The sequence below is a fragment of the Phytophthora infestans genome, genomic scaffold (genome assembly GCF_000142945.1).
Source record: "Phytophthora infestans T30-4 supercont1.120 genomic scaffold, whole genome shotgun sequence".
NCBI classification, from domain to species: Eukaryota; Oomycota; class Peronosporomycetes; order Peronosporales; family Peronosporaceae; genus Phytophthora; species Phytophthora infestans.
The window spans coordinates 177,190-196,958 of record NW_003303639.1 but is presented as its reverse complement, the minus strand read 5'-3'; the positions used below and the strand labels follow the sequence as shown (position 1 = coordinate 196,958).

Sequence of the window (19,769 nt, the reverse complement as noted above, 5' to 3'; positions counted from 1 at the left end):
AGGACTCTAAGCTCGACAATCCTGAAAGCGTAAAGCATAAATCCGGACCGCCCCATGCTGTATGGAGATCGATTAGTGGGCCACAGCTTGTTCCATACTATTAAAGCTCATGACAAGCGTGCCGCAGCAATGTCATTCGTCCAACTGTAGTCAGCTATTTGTCCGTAGGCTCAGAATTTTGCGCCTCTACAGCATATAAGAAGTGCATATGGCACTAGCAACGTAGGTTCCAATCCCGTCTATAGCTTCTTTTAATCTCACCGCACTCGGTAGCAATATTGACGCGTACAGTCTTAGCGAAATGACATACTAATCGCGGGCCTGGAACGATCTTGAATTTGATCTCCCCGTCGCGCGCTATACTGCCTTCACAAACACTGTACGCGAAAGCAATCCCGCGGAAAGTGACGGGATGAAGATAAGAGTAAGTGTATGTTGCTCATAGCGACGAGGGAAGTAACCCCTTTGCCTATGTTAACCCTCAAATGTTGAGCATCACTTTTAACCTTTAAACTACTGATGTGTAAGGAATAAATTGACATCTAACAAGGTAATCCGTATTGCTCAGCTTTATTTGATCGTTTGTAAAAACGGAATTTACAATTTACGAGTAGTAGTAAGATAATCACTGTGGTGAAATCGGGCACAACGACACATCGTGATTGTTAAGAAATCATTGCTGGGAGCGTAGCGACGAGGTAGAGAAGGGGGCTTGAAACCGGGAAGGGTCTTGTAGGAGTAGAAAAAACATAAGTGGCTGGATCTGATCAGAACTATCATCCGTGGCTGTGGCATCACTGCAATCACCCAATCTATGAATCTACGAAGTTATTATAAACAAGCGTACACTGGGTTAGCGCTTTGACGTAATTACGACTTGCTGTTTTCATATTCTCCATCATTCTGCAGTCCGCGTTTAATTAGTTTTGCATTCAACAAGTATTCTAATCGGACAGGTAGTGGCTCCTGGCACATTGGTTTGAAGTTATTTAGCCGTGTATTCTTCACAATTTCGTACGTTTTTCGTTTTGGATATGTGAGTAAACCTGACATCTATCAAAGTTGCGGGCTAGGGCAAACGCTTTCACAACTTGCTTTGGTGACAACGTCTGATCCGTTTATTACTTTGCTCGATACACAGCTTATTTGAAGATCGGTGACTACAGAAGGTCTACCAACGTGACTTATAATCAAATACGTAATTTTGGGTCTATCTTTCCCATAGTGAAGCGCTCCAGACATGTAAAAAAAACTACGCACTCGTATCAGATAGAGTGCCCCATAGTAGTGCCAACTGACTAAAATTACATGTATTATGAATCATACATACGTAACAAAATACATCGGAGAGTGATTACGAATACAGTGTGCTGATCATTTTTGTAATTGATATGCAAGAGAAAATTAAAAAATGTAATTTTATTACACAGGACCGACTTGCCCTGAACTCTAATACTGCAGTGGCACAACAGGGTAATTATTTGTTTGAGTGGGCTCTGTGCAACAAGCGATGCCGCATTCGAACGGAAGCGTTAGGCCCCTCTTGCCGGCTTAACAATCACCACGGTACTCTGTACATCATCGACAGCTTGCGTACCACGCGCGGCTAGGTCGGCTAAGTAAAGCGCCACGGCGACTTTCTTGTGGGCGCTAGTTTCTTGATCCCAGGTGGTTAAAATGAGGGGCTTGCGCTCAATATTCTGGAGTGGTACAGTGGTTACAGTAATTAGTCTGACCCAGACTAATTCTTGTAAGTTTTTTTTTATGCGTTTACAATAAATAGTCTGTCATCAAATGACACAGACTAATTTTGAAGGCATGCTAATTGTGAGTGCAAAACTGGTCTACGAAAAGTGTATTCATATCTACATTAGGGCCTCAGTACGTTCACCATTCATGACCACGGCTGGCACTTCGACGTTCTCTCTACTCCATGCTTCATGATCCTCGCATTCATCACTACAACGATCTGCTCCCTTCTCGTCGGCGACACCCGCAAATTCATCTGGGTACTTCTTCACGATCTCTTGCAAGTGTGGAAAAAGCTGCTTGATTGACCATGTCTCGTCGACACTAAGTGACATACCACAGCGCATCATGGCCTTTCGTGCATAGTTAATTTTATTCTCGTCACGTTGTTGGTTCACCTCTCTTACTGCAGTAGCTGCAAGCTCCATGAAAAAACTCTTTGCCCGGTTTTTTTCTTCCCAGAGTAGCTGCCGTCTTTCCTTACCTGATTTTGCCATGCTTCATCTTTTATCAGCTCAATTTTCTTGTTGTGCCACATGTACGCCCAGACATCCTTGATTTTGGCAATGCCAAATAAATCAGCTGGCTGACATAGATCAGTTGAGTTCGCTTGTAGGTAGAACAGTTTCGCATTTATCCGTTGAAGCTCCTCTTTACACTCACTTTCCGCTAAATGTCCTGAGCAATTATCCAGAAAGATCGTTTTGGTTCGACCATGCGTGTCAGCTCGAATAGCGTTTGGTTCTTGCAGGTACTCCCTGAACAATTTCTTGTCCATCCCCCCTTTGGTCCTGTTCGATAACAAACGCCTTCGACATTATCGTCCACACCACGAATCGGATAACTTCGATCTGCATTTGTAAAAATCATCATCGGAGGGTGGATATATCCACTCGCACCTCCCGATATACGAACAACCATAGTCATGCCTTGTCCACCTAAAACTACGTCAGCGTATTTGACTTGCTTCTGTCCAACAAAACCGAAAGTTTTCCCATTATCGAAATCGATAACAAAATGCGTCTCATCGATGTTCTCCACGGCATTTTCATCGAGGCGACCGCTTTCAAGGTCGCGCTTCAGGCGACCTAGATGTACCGCCACTTCTCGTTCAATTTGATCTTGCTTTTCGGGGCTTACTTGTCGCTTACCCGTGTGCGCGCGAAGTACTATCTGGTGCTTCTCCATGAAAACTTGCACCCACCTCGTTGTAATTTTGCCTGTGAATGGCACACCACTTGCATCTTCAGCGAAAGCTGAATAGGGCGGCTGACGGAGCTTGAAACCGCTTGAGGGCAACCTGGCGCAGAAGTGGTGCGTCGAATTTTAAGCCAGCCTTCCTTAATCGATCAAACCCCTCCAGAAGCACCGGATCCAACCATATAACCCATGCACTTGGTCGCCGTCCTCTACCTTGAATGTATTTACGGTTAACACGATGTCGACCATCGTCTTTACGCCCCAAAAGTGACGTCGTACCACGCGCAGCTTCAAGATATCTCGCTATTTTTCGCCACCAGTCCGCAGCTTTTGCTAGGTTAGCTCGACGCGTTGCCGACTTGAAGATCGCACGAAAGTTGTCTACAGCTTTAGAGAAGAGAAGTTTATTGCCGTGTCGTTCCTCAGTGGCAATCATCCAGCAAAACCCCTTTCTCCTCTGAGTGATGTTTGTAACAACTTGAGCTGAAGGGCGACTTTGAAAGCGCGCTGTCCATGAACCTTCTTCCGACGATCTTACCACCGGAACGACGTTTGTACCGACGCTGGACTGCACAGACTGATCTACTGCTTGGACTTGATATCGCCCTCTGTTGTCAATACAATATGCATTTGGTGCTGGGGCGGCATTTTGAAGCAATTTAGCACGCGCAAATGCAGCGATGATAGGCGATGGCGACAGTAACTTAGTTTTGTGCTGTAGTTGCTGCGGTTTTGCGGTAATACCCCGACAGCGATATCTCGTTTTGTCGTACAGCTTGGACACCTTATAGCTTGACCAAATCCCTCAGGATCGACTGGAGTTCCACAGAACGGATGCATAGAGACATCACAATCTGGGCAACGATGGACTTCTCCGACATTGCAACCACAGCCACCACACTTTGCAGGGCCGCCCGTGTCCTTGCCCATCTTCTGCAGTTTGGGAAATGATTAAACTGCCTCATTCGGTCTGCTATACACGAGTGGCGTTCGTAAATACAAGTCTCTCCCGCAACAAGAGCCTTCTATCCATACTATCACTTTGCATACTGTATACCCAATTTAATTAATTAAGAAATAAATGAGTAGTTGAATTGGGACATAAAGAAAGAAATGGGTACTCGAGCTGGAAAAGAAAGACATAACTGGTACAAAAATAGGTAAAACCGAGTGTTTCATTTAGTGACACCCATCCCACCCGCATTTGTATGAAAGAAAGAAATTTATCTCACCAGCTCTTAGAGCCTTGACACTGGTGTTGTTTAATCACCACACACGGGGATTTGAACTCGGGTCATGTGTATGAACGGGCAGGATTCAAACCGCTAACCCAAGTCAAGGCCATTTATGACAGGCTAATAATGAACATTTTGAAGACAGGCTATTTTTAAATCAACATATTCCTCAGTTACATGAATTAGTCTGACCACGAAGTCAGACTAATTGTCATGCCCATGTATTGTGCGATTCTTGTCCATGTAATGTGCATTAGATACAACTACCAGCTTTGTACCTTCATGATGATAGACGACAATGGGCGTGGGCAGCCTGTACAACAGTCTTTGCTCGAACGAAACGCCGATTGGCAGATGTCCCGAGCGCTGGATCATCTATTTCGGATTGACGATAAGATTGGCGACAAGGTTCAAGTTATAATGGTCGACAAAGATCTGAATGAGATCCGCGTGTTGCGTCGGTACTTCCCTAAGTCGCGCGTGTTGATTTGCGTCTTTCACGTCATCAAATATCTCCGCACAGCGTCCAGGAAGCCAGAATATGGTAAACTTTCGTCGGACGATCACGACGCCATCGACGCATTAGTCCACAACATGGTATATGCCTTAAGTTCAGAGATCTACGAGACCAATTGGACCTCCATGAAGGCACTTTGCACTAGGACTGGATATATGGCATTTTACAACTACATGGATGAAAACTGGAACACTTGTACGGAGATGTGGGTCATGTACCAACGCTCACGGTTGACACATTTGCGCGTCCACACGAACAACCATTTAGAGAATTGGTTTGGGCATTTTAAGGACGGGGTAAACTCCAACATGACCATGACGGACACCGTGAAGGCCCTTGTGGGTGCTGATGCCAGGACTTCCAGTGAATACGTGTTCGACAAGACTAGGATCGGGTTACGTGTCAACCGCAACTACGACGAGGAGATGTGCCAAGTTTTGCGCTTTACGACGCATTTCGTAGCAACACACGTGGAGAAGGAGTACGTAATGGCATGTTCGAAGGTCGACAAGTTCAATTTCGACTTAAAGTCAAATCCAGGCTTCGTGGAGGTGACGGGTAAACACAAGACGCATGCTGTGGATTTGAAAACGTGGAGCTGCACTTGCTCGTTTGCTTCTGCAATGCGTCTGCCTTGTCAACACGCGATCGCGTTTCGGAAGTGGAGTAACGCCCCAGGAAGCGTAATACCGCTGAGTTGCATCGATGAAAGGTGGGTTAACTCACAATTTATCCACGTATAAGCCGTGAGTTGTCCATGTAATATCCAATATTGATGTTGTACTGAGGGTCTGACATGTCATTCATTTAGATGGTTACATCCTGCTGAACAACCGATGACTCCGCGGCCTTTTGTGCTTAATGAGTTTAAACCAGGGGAGGCGAAACACAAGGTGCTTGACGCTAATGTTAAGTACAAGGAGGCAGTCAGCGCGTTCCAGTCTATATGCAGTGAGCTAGCCGATATCTCTGATGACGACGAGTACCGTGAGCATTTAGACTTCGTCGTGCAACAATGGAGGAACATTAGGCAGCGCAAACGTGTAAAGGTTGAAAAAACGAAGGTTCCAGTCACGAGAGAAGAAACAGAAACAGATGAAGTGACCTCTCCAGTGACAACCAGCCGAAATCGAACCGGAACCAAGCCCGAAATGGAGCAGCTTGCGCTTGAGACCACTCCTGATGACAACGAAGAGAAAAATACTGATAGTGGATTGCGCATCCGTCTGAATTTCAAAGCTGCGAAGTCTGGTAGGCCCCGGTTGAACAGAAAGGAGAGAGAAGCAGACGACAAGAAGAAACGAGCGTTGTTTAACGAGTCAGAAGCCCATAGAAGATGTCTTGGAGAGGTGACATTAATACAACTTGCGCGCAGTCTTCAACTTGAGAAGCCTCCACTTCAAGACAGTCTACGTCGTGTTCTGCCACTCCAAACCAAGTACAACAACGCGGGTAGCAAGAAACCCAAGTACACTAGAGAGAGTGCGCCTGTGCTGAATGAAAACGCGTTCTACCTACTTCCACCCAAACTGTTGGACAAGTGCGTTGCCGTGCTGCCTGTGAGCAACACCAATGAAACAGCCATCGATGTACTCACCCAGAGTCAACCTACACAAAAAGACGAAGAAACATCTACAATACCTGGACAAATCATGGACAGCAACGGACAAAACCCGGAGATCGAGTGTGTCTACATCGCGGGTATCGGAACATTTTCACGCGAACAGATTGAGGCCATGGCATACTTAGCAAACGTGAAGCGTTCGTTTACCAAATGGTTAACACAGGATGCAGCCAGCGCCATACCAGCAGCACAACAATCGACACTTCAGAGCATGGCAGAGGCCATTGCTCGCGCCTATCCCCAAGATACCATCCCAATTGACGGCAACGATTACCACTACGCGATACTGTACCGTCTCAAGCCGCCCCAATGGGCTAATGATGCGCTGATTTTGGATTTTTGCGCGAGATTGTATAGGACGGGCACCGGCGTTCGCATCGTCGGTGTCGAGGCAGCCTCGGCGTCAAAGAAGAAGAAATCTATGAGTGAAAAAATGAAGACAAAGGTTCAGGAACTACTCACTGAAGCGGATGTACTGCTCATTCCTGTAAATTTTGGGAACATGCATTGGTGTGCAATGATCGTGGATGGCAAGCAGAACAATGTCCTGTACTACGACTCAATGAACCTGAAGACGTACAAGGACGTACTGGACCGCATGTCGTGGGATCTGGCTACTACGCTCAGCGACGACTTCAAAGTTGTGTCCGTCAATGGACCGATCCAGACAGACGGATACAACTGCGGATTCTACGTAATGTTGAGGTTTTGGCGATATGTAGACAAGAGTGTGTCGCTGGACGTAACTCCGATTGGTCTAACGCTGTTACGCTTCCGCATCCTTCACTTCGTGCTTCACGGTAGCAAGCCATAATGCAACTAATACAATCTCATTTCTATTGAAACTGGAATCGACCCGCCTAATGTTCATGCGTATGGTTGACCTCCTGACTTCTGTATACCGGTATGTACGAGAGATGTCAGAGGACTTTCGTTTGCGAAGGTCTAACAACTTCCATTCACTATGGATTTTAAAAACAGTGGTAAGTAATTTATTTCGACACATGGACATTACATGGAGTACTACATGGAAAATAAACTGAGTCGACGCATGGACTGTAGCATCGGCCAATTTTTTATCTCACGAAAAAAGTAAGGCAACATTTTTGTGGCGCAGCATGCTGTACCTTCGTCGCGTAGTGACCCGCGCACCCTCACACTGCCGCGTATTCCAGCGGTCAGTTGGCATCGTGGGCCTGCCCAATGTAGGCAAATCTACACTGTTCAACGCTCTTACCAAGACCGAGGTAGCCCAGGCCGCCAATTACCCGTTCTGCACCATCGACCCGAACGTGGCTCGCGTGGCTGTTCCTGACGAGCGTGTGCGGCACCTGGCGGAGGTGGAAAAGTCCAAGCGCGTGATCGAGACGCAGGTCGGAACTGGATCAGTATCTTAAGCTCCAGACTTAACGCTAAATGACGGAGAACACTTTGATTCTGTCGATTGGCAGCTTGAATTCGTAGACATCGCCGGATTGGTGCGCGGCGCCTCTAACGGCGAAGGACTCGGTACTGTGCAAAGACATTGACGGTCGCTTGACTGCACCTGGACTAATAATGCAACTGGATATTTGACAGGCAACAAGTTCTTGGACAACATTCGTCAAGTGGCGGTGATCGCCCACGTGGTGCGATGCTTCGAAGACACCAACATTCTTCATGTTGACGAGTCAGTGGACCCTATTCGTGACTTGGAGACAATTCGCACTGAGCTGATCCTTGCCGACTTGCAGACAGTGGAAAAGCGACTGACTAATCTGGCGAAGAAGAAGAAGTACGTGTCTTTTTTTTCTTGCGTCGGCTGTGGAGTTTTGAGTTATAACGAGTGGGTGACATGTGGATAGATCGGCGGATCCGACAATTCCGTCTTTGATGGAAGTTCTGAAGCGCTTGCAGCCTCACCTGGAAGATGGAAACCTTGCCGAAGGAATGACATTCGAGAAGCCAGACGAACAGCTGCAGTTCGAACGTTTGCAGCTGCTGACAGCCAAGAAAGCGCTGTACCTGTGCAATGTTTCAGAGGCTGACGCGGCTACGGGCAACGAGATGACAGAGGCGGTTCGTGAGCGTGTTGAGGCCGAGGGAAGCGTGTGTCTGACGGTATCGGGCTCGTTGGAGGAAGCTGCTGCCTCTTTCGAGGATGACGAAAGTCAGCTCGAGTACTTGAGCGAGAGCGGATTGGATGAAACTGGGTTGACAAAGGTCATTCGTGCCAGTCAGGAGCTGCTACAGCTGCAGACCTACTACACTGTTGGCGAGAAGGAGGCGCGCGCCTGGAATGTGTTGGCCGGATCGACTGCAGCGGTGGCGGCGGGTGTGATCCATTCGGACTTTGAGAAGTTACTCATTCGCGCAGAGACTGTTGGATACGAGGACTTTGTGAAGTCTGGCAGTATGCGTGCGGCGAAGGAGAAGGGTCTGCTCCGCTCGGAAGGCAAGGACTACATCTGTCGGGATGGCGACATCTTCAACTTCCTTGTAGGGAAATAGACTTAAGTAAGGTATCAATAGATCCCGTGATTCCTGCTTTAAGGTTCTCCGTGCCTGCTTGTCTTGGTTTACGATGACGTTGTGCAGCACGTATTTGTAACGGAAGGTGACTTTTAGCTCTCCTTGAGGGAAGCAAGCAAACCACGTGAGCCCTTATACATGTATCAATACCTGGTTTTCACTTAAAAGTAGTAAATTCAAGCTGCAATCCGCGCTAAAACTGTTAGTCTCTTCGCTCTGTTGTCATTTGCCTAGCTCTCTTTCTTTAATCTCTTGTCGTAAATTAAATCCATGAGCTTGTCCTCGATAGTCCCAAGCAGTGGAATTCGCTCTTGGTCCCGCTACCATTGTCGGAAGCATGATGCGCTTATACGCCAACCCAACTGACGAAAGTGCTTTTCGGCACGTGATGGAATACCACCACCTTCAGTCTATATTCAGTCGATGGCACGCTGTTTTAAACTGATCCCAATCTCTTGGGCATGGCAGCAAAATGAAGAATGATCGTAGTTAAATGGTAGCGAGTTATTAGCTGAGCTAATTCTACGAAATTCTAGAACTCTAGGGTACTTTTGGGCTTCAAAGAAATTGAGAAAGGATTCTGTCGAAATTAAAGCCTACGACAGCGCGTTATATTTAATGGCGTTCTATTTCTATAAAACTCTGCGCCCAATTAGGAGGGCGTTTTATTCGCTAGGGGAGCACTTTTCGCTATTGTACGTTATTTGATTTCTTCAGACAGATAGTGGGTCGGACTACAATATCATGTCACGAGAACATGCTGATCGACTTTGCGAGCTTGATGAGAATATTCTTCCTGTAGAATTGAGTGAGTCGATTGAATCGCGTGCAGTTGGAGGTACGATTTTGACATCGACCCACGCTATCGATGTGATCATCACATTAAATACGGCCGCGGGACCAGTACGATGCCAAGACCAGAAGCGATGCCTGATCGTGGAGTCCGACGAGGACGAGTTTCTGGTTGGTAAAACATTGTTAGCTGAGCTTGGCATAAATCTGGATCGTCAATTGGAATACCTTGCAACACGGGGAGGCGATGATGGGACCTTTGATGACCCGGAAGGTATGCCGACCTGTAAGCTAACAGAGGAAGATATGATAATGAAGGTAGTGGATACTCTGGTACATGACGCAACTAACCGTGGCGTTGTGGATGAATACATCACGACCAGACTGTACACTATTTTACGCCGTTTTGGAGGCTGGAGACTGGAGGTTGGTAACGACCCACCAGCTCGAGTTCCTCCTCTAAAAATCCGGCTAAAACCTGGTGCAGCTCCCTACCGGTGCAAAGTACGCCAATACAGCCCGGAATAATCAGAATTTCTCGATGCTTTTAGCAAGAAGCTTGTCGAATTGGGGTGGGTTTATGAAAACCGTGAGAGCCGCTGGTGCCGCCCAGTCTTACCGGTTAAAAAGCCCAGCACTGATGACTAACGATGTAATGGGCCCCTCCATTACATAAGTAGGTAGATTTCTTTACAAAAGTAGGTGCATCAGCACACGACTAGCGTGTGCTGAAATGCTGTCATGCCATTGGCTGATATATGGGGAGCCAGACCCATTATTAGCCAATTGGACTATGACGTGTATTTGAGTGGCCAGGGCTGTGGCCTTGATCCTAAAATAAAGTCAGAGTTGATTTTTCCTTAAACCTAAGACTCAGTCGTCCTATTGCGAGCTTCCTCAACACTATAGTGTAAGCAAGTGACGGAGTAAATACCTGGCGCGTTACACCTGGTAGCACTTTGTAGTCCTTCCAACGACCAAGTTCGACATGAGCCAAGACCTCGACCACGCTGCCTTTCTCCATTTCACTCGGATCGAGTGGGAAGCTCTCCACCGCCTTGCGGCGGTGTCCGGAGAAGCCGTCGTCACGTCGCTGCTGCGCCCAGCGACGCCCGACGAGCAGCGCGTTGCGGCACAAGAATTCATGGAGCGCGAGCTCGCCGATGTGAATTGGCGAGTGTCAACTCCCTCTCGTATCTCCACGAATGACGTCGTGAAGCTAGAGACGTCCACCTACTCCGGTGCCGGAGGAGATCGACTTCCGCTGAATCGCTGGTTTCGAGAGATCGACATCGTCATCGCCTCGAGGTTGATCGAGGCGCCTTCCGCGAAGGTCCATTTCCTCCTCTCGCGGCTGTCTGGGAAAGCCAAGGAATGAGCTCTCGGCAAGTTGGTTGTCGATCCCAACGTCTTCCCCACTCTGGATACCCTCCAGAGTGACCTTCGGCTCGCGTTCGAGCCGCCGCAAGATGAATCCCGAATTCGGGCAGACTTCTTCGCCCTTCGGCAAGGCACGATGACTATGCGCGACTACGTCCAGAAGACACGACACCTCGCGTCGTGCATCGTGTCTAAGCCGATCGATATGGCCTCTCAGGTTCATGTATTCGTGTTCGGTATGCGCGAAGGCATGACGCGCTACTGCCTTACAAGATCGGACCCCTCTACGCTCGAAGAGGCATTCGCCCTCGCCCTACGCGAGGACTACGTGGTTGCGGCGTCATACGCTCACGCGCTACCTGCTTCTGCTCGGGATTCTGTGCCCGAGCCCATGGACATCGACGCTATCGATGCGACGAGCAATCGTCAGCGTTATGCAGCGCGTCGGAGCGGTGCTCGGAACAATCGTTCTCTCACCTGCTTCCGCTGTCGGAAGGTCGGTCATCGCGCGGCGGAGTGCCGCGCGCCAGCTCCAGTGCTTGCGCATGTCGATGCTGAGCCCGTGAGTTCTGACCAGCCAAAAAACGGTCAGGGTCAGTAGGTGCGGGGCGCCCTACTGGCTGGAATGGAGGTCCGGGTCCCCCGGTGGCAACCCAACCTCCTAGCCCTCCTGTGCTGCATGCACACTTTCATGCCACCACCACGCCGAGAGATTCAAGATTGATCATTGTCAGTCTTCATGTCGCCGGTGCCCGGCGACCACTGCGAGCGCTCCTTGATTCAGGAGCGACCAACAACTTCTTCCGCGCGTCGTGCTTGTCGGTACTCCCGTCGGACATCACTGTCCGTAAAGGTAGAGGGGAGGTCGCTGTCAAGTTGGCCGATGGGAAATCACGCCGCGTAGCGCGGCGCGAGATTACCCTTCCGTACACGCTCGACGGTTTCCGAAGCAACGACGACTTCCTCGTCATTGAGATGAATTACGCGTTTGACTGCATCCTGGGTATGCCGTGGCTGACGCGCTATCAACCAGAGATTGACTGGTTGGCCCGGTCGGTCAAGCGCCGCAGTGATTATGATGTGAGCGAGGTGTTCACGCACCTCCTGGTCGCCCAGAAGGATTGGCCTCACGTCACCGTCGTGGACCGGTCATCCACGACGCACGTTGTGCACAGAGTGAGCGATGGCCCTCTCTGCACGGCTTGCGCAGTGCTGTTAAATGACGAGTCCCCGCGGCGCCGCGGGGATGAAGACCAACTGGCGGTCGAGCAGGGGCTCCCGCAGATGTACGAGACGGCGGTCGAGCAGGGGCTCCCGCAGACGAATGAGATGGCGGTCGAGCAGGGGCTCCCGCAGACGAACGAGATGGCGGTCGAGCAGGGGCTCCCGTCAATTGAGCCGGTGGTCGAGCAGTTGGCGCTCCCGCTGAACACTACCGCGGTCGAGCAGGGTCTCCCGCTAGAGGGGGGTGACATCTCGTCCAGCGAGAGCGACTCATCATCCTCGAGTTCGCACTCGAGGCGGCGAAAGAGGAAGTCGAAGCGGCGTCGGCTGAAACCTCGCCGAGAGCCCGTACCAAGTGACAGCTCACCGACGGAGTCGGTCTGCGTGCTTGTGGAAGGTACCTCTGGCCGCCGACGAGCACTCGAGCTTGCAAACCCGCCTGGCGAGGCAGGGTCGATCTCTCGACTTCCAGGTCTCTCCTGGAAGAACTTCCTTCGCGGCCTCAAGGACGATGAAATCGAACAGGTTTGCCTGATCACCGACGCCGATTCGGCGTCGCTCGAAGTGAATGCAGTCAGTGACGGCGACGCTCCCTCGCGCCCAAAGAGCGCTGAGCCGAAGTCGGCCCGCGAGGAGCGCTTCGCAGCGCAGTCTTGGGACGCGCTACGCGAATCCGGCAATCCAGTCTACGAGACCGCCCGCGAATATGAAGATGTATTTCCGGATAAGATCCCAGCTGAGTTGCCAGCTGACCGAGGAATTCGCCACGAGATTGATCTCGTGCCCGGCTCGAAGTATTGTGTGACGCGGCAGTGGCCGCTCCCGCGAGATCAGGTCCAAGCTATCGATGACTTCTTCGAGAGCCGCCGCAAGGCGGGTCATGTGCGTGAGAGCACATCGCCGCACTCCAGTCCGACCTTCTGTGTGAAGAAAGCCACGGGCGGATGGCGCATCGTCCATGCCTTCAACAAGCTAAACGACGCTACCATCCCTGCCCAGACGCCGATTCCTCGGAAGGACATGGTGCTCGACGCAATGTCGGGTAGTGAGGTCTTCAGCGCCATCGACTTGACCGATGGGTTCTACCAAATCCTCATGAGGCTGAGCGATATACCGCTCACAGCGGTAAGCACTCCCAGTGGTATGCTCTGGGAGTGGCTGGTTATGCCGCAGGGGTTGAAGAATGCTCCCGCCACGTTCAATCGCATGGTATCCCATGTGCTGCGCCCGCTCCGCGACTTCGCACCGAGTTAGTTCGATGACATCTTCGTACACAGTCGCGCTGAGGGAGGCCTCAGCGCGCTTGAAGTCCACTTGAAGCATCTGAGGCAAGTCTTCCAAGTGATGCGCGAAAACAAGCTGTATGCCAACTTGAAGAAGTGTATATTCTGCGCGCCGGAGATTCCGGTGCTTGGCTGCTTTGTGAGCAAGAACGGCGTCCGCGCCGACCCCGAGAAAGTGTCGTCGATATGTGCGTGGCCTACGCCACAGAATCCCACTGAAGTGCGTCAGTGGCTGGGTCTCGCAAATTATCTCCACAAGTACACGAAGAATTACGCCGGATTGATCCAGCCGCTCTCTTCGTTGTTGAAGAAAGATGTGTCGTGGTCGTGGACTTCCGCACATCAAGCTGCCTTCGACTCGGTGAAGAAGAGTCTCGCCGAGGCCCCAATCTCGCGCTCCCCGGATGACTCGAAGCCTTTTCACGTCGTCTGCGACGCGAGCGATTTCGCCATCGGCTGTGCGCTGATGCAATTCGATGAAGAAGATCGAGAGCGTGTCGTAAGCTACCAGTCTAGGCAGATGAAGCCGGCGGAGCGCAACTACCCTGTTCACGACAAGGAGTTCCTTGCGATGCGCTACGCTCTGATCAAGCTCAGAGTGTACTTGTTGGGTGAGGATACCTTCGCGGTGTACACCGATCATGCATCGCTGAGGACAGCGATGAAGAGTCCTCATCTCTCCCAGCGGATGGCCCGCTGGCTTTCGTTCTTCTCCGAGTACAACTTCGTTGTCCACTACAAACCCGGCAAGAACAACATTCTCGCCGACGCTTTGTCTCGGCGTCCCGACTACGACCCACGCGGTGCATTGGGTCGACAAGCTTCGCTGGATGAAGACGATGTAGACGAGTGTGCCACGTGCGAGGCGTCAGGCGTCAACCTGACGAGCGTCTCCCCGGTAATGCCACTTCGCGACGAGATCCGAGCTGCTTACGAACATGACTCGACGTGCTCCAGTATCCTGAAGCATCTCCGCTCTCCCAGCGCCGACACACTGGGAGCCCTTTCCCGCTCTGTACGAAACAAAATCCACCGATATCGTCTCGAGGACGAGCTGCTGGCGTACAGCATCGACAACTTCGATGCTCCACGTGTCGTTGTCCCTAACGACCCCGATCTGCGCTCACGGATTATCCATGAGTTTCATGATGCCCCGCTGGGCGCTCATCTCGGTCGCGAGAAGACATTTGCCGCTGTGTCACGCGACTTTTATTGGCCACACCTGTACAAATGGGTGCGTAAGTGGGTGCGCACCTGCAAGACCTGCCAGCGCATGAAACCTGCCTCGTCTTCGCAGGCTCCCTTGCGTCCTCTACCAGTGGCCACCGAGGCCTGGCGCTCGGTGTCGATGGACTTCATCTTCGGGCTCCCACCCGATGCTAAAGGACGATCAGGTGTCTTGGTATTCGTAGACCGCTTCAGCAAGATGGTTCACCTGATTCCGGTGTCGGATGCGATCACCGCGGCAGATACCGCGGTGCACTTCCTCGATGCTGTCTTCCGTCATCATGGCCTTCCCGAATCTATCGTCTCCGACCGCGACCCGCGCTTCACGTCGGCCTTCTGGTCAAAGCTCTTCGAGCTACTGGGCTCGAAGCTAATGATGTCCACAGCAGCCCATCCGGAAACGGACGGCCAGACGGAGCGCGTAAATCGCGTCCTCGAAGACGTCCTTCGAAGCTACGCGACGTCGTTCTCCAGCTGGAGCTCGTTTCTGCCACTGGCCGAGTTCGCTCTGAACAACGCGGTACACGCGTCGACTGGGCTGACGCCCTTCTTCGTTAATAACACGCGACACCCGCGTGTCCCTGCTCTCCTCGCCGTGGGCCATCCCACAGCGCCGCGTGTCTCCACTCTGGGTGGGGAAGAAGCTGCCGACAAGCCGTCTACTCCATCTGCGATGTCTCCGGCGGCTACACCGGTACTGGGTCAACCGGTACATACACCGGTTGCTAATGATATCTCGAGTGTATCCCCTGTTCCCACGTCGGTCAACGCAGTGACACGCTCCGCATCGAGCTCACTTGCGCCAGCTAACTACGCGCCGAAGCATGCGGCGCGACCAATCGACTCCGCAGTCGTCTCCGACTTCGTACTACAGCGCCAAGCGGTCACCCGCTATGTTCGAGACGCACTGCAGGATGCAGTGGACATGCAGAAGGAGAACGCCGATAGGATCGGCCGCAAGAACACGGCCACGTTTACGACAGGCGAACGCGTGCTCCTGTCGACTGAAGGTATGAGAAACTCTGCGGTTACCAACCTCGGCGCGAACAAACTCGCGCCGCGCTTTATTGGGCCATTTACGGTAATCAAAGCCATTGGTGATGCCTACACGCTTGACATTCCTACGTCACTACGTCTGCATCCGACGTTTTACGTCGAACGGCTCACGAAGTATCACCCCCGCTACGATTCCAGAGTCGTCTCAGGCTACTGAGCCGGAGCATGCGTCGAGCGACCTTCTCGACGGGCGCGGCGAGCCATCGACCCATCCGCACCAGGAGTCGGATCTCGAGGCTGCGTCCCCGTCTGCAAACGTCCGTGAACCGACCTCTCCAGCATCTGCAACCGAGCAAGGATCTCTCGGTTCGACTGACGCAGCTGCGCCACTCTCCCCGGTGGCCCGGGCAGTCTGATCGAGAGCCTCATCCAACTCCTGCTGGACATCCCAGTAGCTGTTCAGCAAGTCGTTCTCGCTCTGGGCAGCCAGAGCGCGAGTGCTATCGACGCGACGGCCCTCCTCCTGTTGTTGACGCTGCCGGAGATACCCGCTGGATTGTTGAGTACATCGTTGCCCACGAAGATCCACTTCGCGCGCCCAAACGTCATCGTGGGCTCGCCCACGATGTTCCAGCCGACCGTCGCTATCGGGTACGTTGGCTCGGGTTTCCTCCCGACGAGGATACGTGGGAGCCTCGCGCCAATCTCCTTCGGGACGTCCCGAATGTGGCCCAGGCGTATGAGTCCAGCCTCGCTGCAAACCACCTTGTGACACATGCCAGCTCGCACGAGGAGAGCGACTCGAGCGATCACGCGAACGTGATCGAGACCGATGACTTGGTCGGCCACGTGAACGGGACCGAGATCTGCGATTTGTGCGACCACGCGAACGTGATCCAGAACGACGACTTGAGCGGCCGCGCGAACGAGACCGAGTCCGATGCCAAGAATCTTCACGTGCAGGGCGTCGGCGTGAGCCGGCGCGATTAGAGGCGCGCACGTTCTCGGCCAACGAGCGACGATACTTCTCGATTCACCCGTGTTCTTGTTCACCGAGCGGATACTCGGCGATGTGGCTTCTCCACTCCTCGACAGTCGAACGCGATCCAGTACAAGTGTTACAACCTTCAGCGACCCTCACGTAGCAGATGCGGCGCATGTCCTCCCATGCGCTGGTGCAGACGCGCTCACGGAGCTCCGCGAGCGAGTGCTCCTTGACGATCTCCTCGCGGTACACCAGCCAGCCGACGAAGCTCTCTCCTTCTTCCTGCGTCCGGTTCCAACGCCGGATGAAGGCGCACCACGACTCCTGCAATGCGCCATATGCGACACCCTCGACAGGCTTCTGACGCAGTCCTCGGAAGCGCCGGAAGTGATCCTTCATCGTGTCCAGTGTGTCCGGAGCCCGCGCTCCGGATATGTCATAGAGAGCCCATGCCCGGAGCTGGTCGTCCATCACGCGCGTGCCCCGTGCCGCTGCGGTCGACGACGTCGCCGTCGTCGGTGTCCCCGTCCGCTGTTGATCCATCGTGCTGTTCGTCGTCTTCTCCGCAAGTCGAGTTATGTCGCTCCTGCGCTTCGCAGGAGATGTCTCCGTCTCTGTTTCGCTCCGCCCGTTAGCCAAGTCCCCGTTCGCCATCCTCACGCAGATTGATTTGTTCTTCGCCCACTGCTTATGTTGCGTAAGTGCAACTTTAAGAGGGGGGTAATGTAATGGGCCCCTCCATTACATAAATAGGTAGATTTCTTTACAAAAGTAGGTGCATCAGCACACGACTAGCGTGTGCTGAAATGCTGTCATGCCATTGGCTGATATATGGGGAGCCAGACCCATTATTAGCCAATTGGACTATGACGTGTATTTGAGTGGCCAGGGCTGTGGCCTTGGTCCTAAAATAAAGTCAGAGTTGATTTTTCCTTAAACCTAAGACTCAGTCGTCCTATTGCGAGCTTCCTCAACACTATAGTGTAAGCAAGTAACGGAGTAAATACCTGGCCCGTTACACCCAGGCCTCTATAATCATAATGAGAGGTTAGCAAAGACGGTATTTTAATTAAAAAAATGCAGTACATGTACATGTGTATCTAAGCTTACTTCTGTTTCAATAGTTTTTGTTGAGGCATGTTATTTTATCATTTTCCTAAACACGTGCTTTAATACTTGCTCCTTCGAAGTAGGAATCCTACTGGAGGACCTTGTTGTCGGAATGACAGGAAAATTTCAAAAATACTTTTTATACTGAGTATTCGTATCCAGCCATAAATATTTTGGCTAGGCTTCCGACAAATATTTGTCGGAAGCTGTCGGAATAAGAGACCTACCCACATGGGATGTCATTGGGTTGAGAATGAAGATATTCAATTAACGTAAATTTGACAGCCCCTAACCTGATCACAATCCTACCTAAATATCTGTCGGGAAGACGTGTATATTCATCCATATCTGCGATCTATGCAGTCTTTCCTGGGTAGCCTTAACAACTGCCGCATCGCCCCTGTCCTAAGCGAAGTTTTGTCCTAAGCGAACTTCGATTATGACCAATAACAGCGCTGTATTCAAAACAGATGGCTGCCCATTAAAGGGTCTTTTCGCGAGCTAATTATAGGCAGCAGTCTGACCGGGGCTGATAAAGATGCAAAAGGAAGAGCGACAGCGTACAAATAGCCAGAGGTGCTCGACCGAAATACTACTAGCAGCTCTCACCAGCGGACCACTTTGGAATTAATGGAGGCAGGTCGTTCACGAACGGAACATTCAACTATCAGTGTCGGATAATGCTATGAGATTTGCAAGTAATCTTACCCGTAAACGTCGAACATGGGCGTTTGCTTAGGACAGGGGTGATGCGGTACGGCAGATTCATTGAGGATTTCGCAATCTACGTGTCGCTCTTGTATGAACTGCGGGAAGTGGATATTTGTAACGGGGTACGTAGCCCTAAGTGTACCCTGGTTACATGAAGTGTGATACGTCATACTTCGGGATATTTGGTACTAGGTACCAAGGTCGTCCAAAGCCAACCATTGGTTGATGACATTGCATTTCTATAGGTGACTTATAGTTTGTATTAAACCCAAGCTTTATCTACCTATAAATATACTCAGTTTACATTCTACCTTAAATAGGTCACTTCGCTCTCTTTAGGTAAAGAGGGGACCTGTGAGCTGCCGTTCACTGAGCGTTTGTATACTCTCGGAAGCTAACTTCCTCTAGCGCAAGGTGCTGTGTGACCCCGTCACACTCGGTAGCACTCGTAGTCAATCCACGCCACCGCGGGTAGACTACCTGAACCTCTCCGAAGTTCGTTGCCATGGATAGGAACGACTTCTCCCATATGAATGACTCTCAGTTCGAGTCGGTTCGGAAGATGGCAGGCATCTTCGGGATGGAGGCCCCGCAGAGCCTGGTGGTGTCAACACCGGCCGAGCAGCTCGAGCGCGTCAATGCGTTTGATGCGTACGAGCAGGGGCTCATCGCGCATGTGCGGGAGAACCTGCAGGCTCCGGCGGCGGAAGCAAATCCGCCGCACCCAAAGCCAATACGGCTGAAGGTTAAGCCGTATGAAGGGAAGGGAGGCAAGAACCTATATTTCTGGGTCCGAGAAAGTAGAGCTCGCGATGGACGCGGCTCTGATCTCGACCGAGCAACTTCGTGTTGCTTTTGCACTCTCCAACCTTAGCGGCCGTGCTAAGAGTTGGGTATACACATGGGAGGCAACATCCCCTGGATGTTTCACATCCTGGGCTCAGCTGTGTGAACAGATCCGAGCCGCGTTCCTCCCGGCGAACTACGAGTACCGCCAGCGCTCGCGCTTCCTCTCGTGCAAACAAGGTAGGCGTGAACTGCACGAGTACGTGCAAGAGATACGGGAACTCACGGCGTGCCTAGTGGAAAACCCACTCAACGAACATATCAAGATGACTGTATTCATGGACGGCCTTCGAGTGGGCCCCGCACGCACTCAGCTGCTCCGGGTGCAGTCAAACACCCTTGAAGAGGCGATTCAAGTGGCTCTCAAGAAGAGTACAGA

General features: G+C 51.5%; 1 protein-coding gene across 1 annotated transcript; it reads left to right on the top strand.

Moving 5' to 3' along the window:
- Nucleotides 1–7,443: 7,443 nt before the first annotated feature.
- Nucleotides 7,444–8,815, top strand: PITG_20281 (GTP-dependent nucleic acid-binding protein engD; the record flags this gene model as incomplete). Its single annotated transcript, XM_002895923.1, has 4 exons — nucleotides 7,444–7,698; nucleotides 7,777–7,834; nucleotides 7,904–8,099; nucleotides 8,170–8,815. 4 exons carry the CDS (start codon nucleotides 7,444–7,446, stop codon nucleotides 8,813–8,815), a joined length of 1,155 nt encoding a protein of 384 aa, XP_002895969.1.
- Between the last annotated feature and the right edge of the window lie 10,954 nt (nucleotides 8,816–19,769).